This window comes from Sinocyclocheilus anshuiensis, unplaced genomic scaffold (assembly GCF_001515605.1).
Source record: "Sinocyclocheilus anshuiensis isolate Anshui unplaced genomic scaffold, SAMN03320099.WGS_v1.1 scaffold262, whole genome shotgun sequence".
In the NCBI taxonomy this organism is placed as follows: domain Eukaryota; kingdom Metazoa; phylum Chordata; class Actinopteri; order Cypriniformes; family Cyprinidae; genus Sinocyclocheilus; species Sinocyclocheilus anshuiensis.
Genome location: NW_015547650.1, coordinates 55426 through 61263, shown reverse-complemented (window position 1 = coordinate 61263; position 5838 = coordinate 55426). Strand labels below are relative to the sequence as shown.

The 5838-nt window shown below is 33.6% G+C and overlaps 2 protein-coding genes across 2 annotated transcripts in view; one reads left to right on the top strand and one right to left on the bottom strand.

Annotated features, from left to right (window-relative positions):
• her2 (hairy-related 2) overlaps positions 1-5838 on the bottom strand; it is a 20487-nt gene that overhangs the window by 10893 nt on the left and 3756 nt on the right. The window lies entirely within an intron of this gene.
• LOC107701987 (transcription factor HES-5-like) lies at positions 2058-3096 on the top strand. Its single transcript, XM_016504159.1, has 2 exons — positions 2058-2257; positions 2364-3096. The coding sequence occupies exons 1-2, from the start codon at positions 2201-2203 to the stop codon at positions 2766-2768; spliced, it is 462 nt and encodes a 153-aa protein (XP_016359645.1). The 5' UTR covers positions 2058-2200; the 3' UTR covers positions 2769-3096.

Genomic DNA, 5838 nt, shown 5'->3' with positions numbered 1-5838 from the left:
TATATATATATATATATGTATGTATGTATGTATGTATGTATGTATGTATGTATATATATATATGTATGTATGTATATATATGTATATATGTATGTATATATATGTATATATGTATATATATATATCATTTGTGTCTACGCGAGTTTTCCACATTGAAAGGGTCAGTGTCAGGGTTGTGCCTCTGCTGCAGATGTTGCAGCACATGCTCGTGCACTGATGGAGACATGTGTGCGGGGGGGCGGTGTAGACTTGAGGCAGAGGAGCAGGTGATGTGAGCGAGCGGTGAGAACACACACGCGTCTGATCTGAGCAGCAGGTTCAAAGGCTGTTTGAGGAGGGGCTCGATCTATTGACTCAAGAACGTGTGAGCAGGATCCAGCCTGGGTTTCCCACACTATCTGTCCATTTATTACCCAAAACTCTCTCAGGGCGGGAGGGGGGCCCAGAACATTAGAAGTGTGCCATCCTTGAGGGCATGGGATAATTGCGCTTAATTGACATTCACAGTGAATGCATTCCGGGCAGAGTGTGTGAGGACTGAAGAAACACTTTTAAAGTTTAGTTAGAGCCATCACAAATAATATGGGAAATATCATAAGATATAATATATATGACCCCCGCACACGCGTCTCCATCAGCGCACGAGCATGTGCTGCAACATCTGCAGCAGAGGCACAAACCTGACACTGACCTGAAACTCGCGTAGACTCAAATGATTCTGATTTGAAGCTATATATATATATATACACATGTATAATTGTATAAAAAAAAGATTCAAATAATCCCTTGCTTTTTGGAAATTAAATAATAAATTAAAAAATAAATAAATAATAGAAATGACACAATATCGGAAAAAGAAGAGATAAATAAAATACAATAGATAAATAAAATGCAATAAAAATGTAATAAAAAATGTGAAATGAAATAATAATTATAAATGAATGAATGTACTCAGTTTAATAATTTATATTACATTTAAATTATTATTTTTTATTAATTTTCTCATGTATAAAATCTTGTGCATTTGTATATACATGTGCATATATGTATATAATATTAAAATACAACTAAAAAAAAATAAAAAAAACTCACTTGTCTCACTTGATAACCTGTTGGCGTTACTATATTTCTTATAGAAAGTCTCACTAAATTAATCAGTCAAACATATTAATATTTTTTACACTGTAAAAAAGTTGTAAATAAAACAATTATAATACTAAAAAAAATGTAATTAAATACAAGTAAATATTTTCAGAATCTACACTGAAAAAAAAAATGAAGGATTTACTTTTACTCAAATGTCTAGTAAATTAATTGCAAAGAAACCTAACACAATGGATTAAATTTGAAACGAAGTAGAAAACTAAAATAGTATTTTCTTGTAAAACATCCTCCAATAATCTTTGTTTTATTTACAACTTAATTTTTTTTAAAGATAAAAAAAAAAAAATTTCTTCCAGCCAGCTGTTGTACAGGATCTCCTATGAAGATTTGTCATTTTTATTGTATTTTGTATTGTAATATATTTAAATATTTTTTTACTTTATAATAATTATAAATAGAGCTATTATAAATTTTACAGTTCACATTCACAGTAAATCCTTTTTGTATTTTTTTTTTTATTTATTATAAAATGATGTGCATATGTAAATAAGTGTCCATGTATATAATATTAAAATACAATTAAATATTTTATCCTCGTATAGATATTTTTGCTAATTTTACTATCACATCTATAATTTACCCATTAGCATTTCTTCAAAAAAATATTTTTTTCTTCCAGCCAGCTGTTGTACAAGATCCATGTCTCTGCCTGATAAGGTGTGCGACATCTTATCTATCTCCTTTGCATCCCTTGGGAAATTATCATATGTCTACAGTCTCCATCTGCAGAAGCCTTATCAGCGAGCGCTGATGTTCCCAGGTAATAAAAGTACAGCAACCTGCCTGTGTTACGTTGGGTGTGTGGAAGACCATTCCCTCCGTGGGAGCCCCGAGGCCAGTTAACCATGAAATAATTGATGCCTCTTCTATTGTGGAGGACGCCTCACCCACTGGCCTCTGAGTGTGGGAAAGCTAATCCTGACTGGGACTCATGGCTTTGTAATGCTAATGAGCTCCTATAAATAGAGGAGCACGACCCTCATTCCCAACACAACTGACTCGCTCTCCTCAGAGAAAGTTCTCTCCATCTGAAAGAATGGCTCCAACCTACAAGACTGACTACTCTAAACTTTCCAACAAGGAAAAGCATAAAGTAAGTATTTTTGACATTTGAAACACAATTGTTTCTCTACATTTCTCTTTTGCTGTGCTACGAATGTTGAAGCAAACATCTAACCGGATGTCTCCTTCCTCAACAGTTGAGAAAACCAGTGGTGGAGAAGATGCGCAGAGATCGCATCAACAACTGCATCGAGCAGCTCAAATCCATGCTGGAGAAGGAGTTCCACCAGCAGGATCCAAACACCAAGCTGGAGAAAGCCGACATCCTGGAGATGACGGTGGTTTTTCTGAAACAGCAGCTGCAGCCCAAGACCTCGGCTCCACAGAAAGCCCACTTTGACGGCTATTCCCAGTGTTGGAGGAAGACCATGAGCTTCTTATCTGGAAACACCAAGGTGGACGCTGTACGTCAGCATCTGAACCACTGCCAAGAAGCCCAGAGATCATCTAAAGACCTCACTCACGTGTCCCCAGCTTCCCATCAGCCCACCAAGGTGAAGCAGGAACCATGTGCTCACAGACCTCTCTGGAGACCCTGGTAGACGATGAAAGACTTCCACAGAAAATCTAGATGGTGGTTTTACCATCTCTTATGTTGTAGGAGATACACATTTCCATTTCTATGTTCATTTCAGCTGCTTCATATTGAAGTTTCAATTGTTTTATTCTTGATAAGATGTATAAGACATTTGCCTTGTGTTGGTCTAGAGGCTTGTTTCCCCATCCTAATGTTGTTTGGCTTGCAAACAGTGATATTGCTCAGAATCTGAACTCTTTGTAGGGTCCTGATGGATGTTGATTTGATACAGCCTTTTGTAAAGGCTAAAGAAAAACAATATTTGTTCTTATGATGGCATTCTTGTGCGCTGAAACATTGTGGACACTGTGTGTCTGTCATTGCATTTAATAAAAGCAATTAATTATTTAAAAAATCATTTGAAATCATTCTTTCATTTATGTATACTATATATATTGTACTTAATAAATAGCAATGAAGTCACCACATAAACACTGATTGTACACTAAAAACATAGCATACAGTTCTGTTCAGTACAAAACAAATGGTAGGAATGCAAATATTTGGATGCATTAGATATTTTTTTTAGGATATAGTTGCAAATAAATTATGATAAAAATAAATTATGTACATAATCGAGCTTACATGATGAATAGTTAGTATCACTTATATGTTCAGGTAAGTTTGCAAATTCCTGAACATGTTTTAGTGGCATGTTTAAAATATATTTAATATGCAAATTATTGTGCATCATGGGTTATTATATAAAGTTAAAAAAATAAAAGTAAAAAAGTTGCTAGTTGAAATAAATATTAACTAAAAATATACAAATGTTTTTGAAATTTAATTTTAGCTAGTTGCCAAAGCAACACTGAAATGAACTTGATGTACTAAAATAACCTAAAACTAAAATATAATTAATAAAACAATATAGACATTAAAAGAAATAATAAAAACAAAACACAAAATTAATTTAACCAAAATCAAAATAAAAAAATACAATGCAAAATACAAAAATAATAATTAATTTAATTATATAATTCAAAATATTAAGCATCTCAATGATACTAAAATAACACTGTCATTAACTCGGAGGTATTCTGAGTTTAACTTTAACTTAGATTAAATAATAAATAACTGTTCAGTTTCATGTCGAAAGTCTAATTTGGTAATAATTTTTGGAGTTGCTGACCTCCAAACTTATAAACACAATTTATTTGAAGATTTAAGTATTTAAAGTGTTTTCAGTTTAAAAGAGTAAAACTTTTATTTATGCAATAATGCTGCATTTTTATTCAACATATTGTTTTAGATTATAATATTATATTTCTGTTATATTATAAGACATGAATCTATATAGACAACATTTTGTCATTAAAAAAAAAAAAGAAAGAAATTAGAGGTTAGCCCACCAGGGTTTTTTCTGCTAACATTATGGAATCACTCGTAATGAAACGTAATGCTGGAGTTGGGACTGATGACACACAAGCACGTTCCATTTACAATGCTTTGTCTGCATGGGTCTGAAGCATCTGATGCTTTCCCACACTCACGGGCAAATCACATTGCTTTCTGTAACACTTGATAACATCAGCAGCTTGGACCTGGAAAGGATGAGAGGAGGAGGAGGGGGATCCTTAAAGCCACTTTTTGTGTCTATACGTGTATGTGTGTGTGTTCAGTAGAGGTGTGCCATCTCCACTGCCTCACACCCAGAAACCAAAGGCTTCCCGCTCCTGTAAATTCATCAGAGGCACATGGCCATCCTGACGTCTACTGTATTTGCCCTAAAGTCCCATAAAATGCATGTCACCTTCAGTGCATGTGGCGTGAAAAGTGTGTCAGCACTTGAAATACTTTTGAAATACTTTTACCCAACCTCAAATCTCAGTAAATAATTATGAATTAGGTGAAATATTATTTTTTTTTTGGTCAGATTGAAGTATAACTGCATGTAAATGTAAAACTGATCAAATGACATAAAAGGAAATTACATCAGTTACAAAAGTTCATAACAATAGTAATTTAACTGTATAAACTGTATATATGTATAACATTTTATTTTATTATTTTTTATTGTTATTTCTTTATTCTTATACTTTATGTATGTTGTTTTATACACTGTAAAAAAAAATTTTAAAAATGTAAAGTTTTTACAAAAAAAAAATTTGTAAAAAAAACATTATCGGACTACTTTTTGTAAGGAAATACTATTTCAGTCTTTCTACTTCAAAAATTCATGCTTGATTATTTTTCTTTGTAAATTAATAGTGAAATCTACTAGCAGTTTCTGAGTGAAAATTGTGCACCAACCGCTTTTCATTTTACACTTAAAATAATTTTATTTAAATTAAGTATTTTAAATGGAATGTTAATTAATGCATATCTCATGGTTATTTTTCTTTATTTTTTTTTTATTCTTTTTCATGGTTTTAATTATACTGTATCTTCTTGTTTTTTAATGTTTGTCTTGTTTTTAGTATATGTCAATTGTTCTGAAGCCACATTTCCACATTTTTATATTTCCACAAAATATAAAGAACTTTAACAATTCACATGACCCGTAACAATACGCCACTTCAGGTTTGCAACAAGTAGACTCAAACAACAAGTGGATAGCTGTTTCCCAGGGGGCTCAGGTTTGAATTCGGGCAATAGAAGGGACGGGTCAGGATTCACACCACCATACGTAATGGATGATTTAGCACGGCACACTTCCTTCATGTCGGATCTGAAACAGGAGCCAGAGTCACGGGTGTGAGAAATCCTGGGAGAAGCCGGCCCCACACATGATGGGCGAAGCGTCCCCGCCCCGTCAGCCACACCAGCTGTCTGATGAAACCAGAGCTGACAGCACACAGCGCCTATTATCAAGGATTTCAAAGTACAAACACAAATATCAAGCCCCTGCGCTCTTTCTCACACACTCACTCTAGTCATGCTCAAACTCAGCTAAGTCTAGTTTAAAGGGGTCATATGATGCTGCTAAAAAGAACATTATTTGGTGTATTTGGTGTAATGAAATGTGTTTATGCGGTTTAAGGTTCAAAAAACACATTATTTTCCACATACTGTACATTATTGTTTCTCCTCTA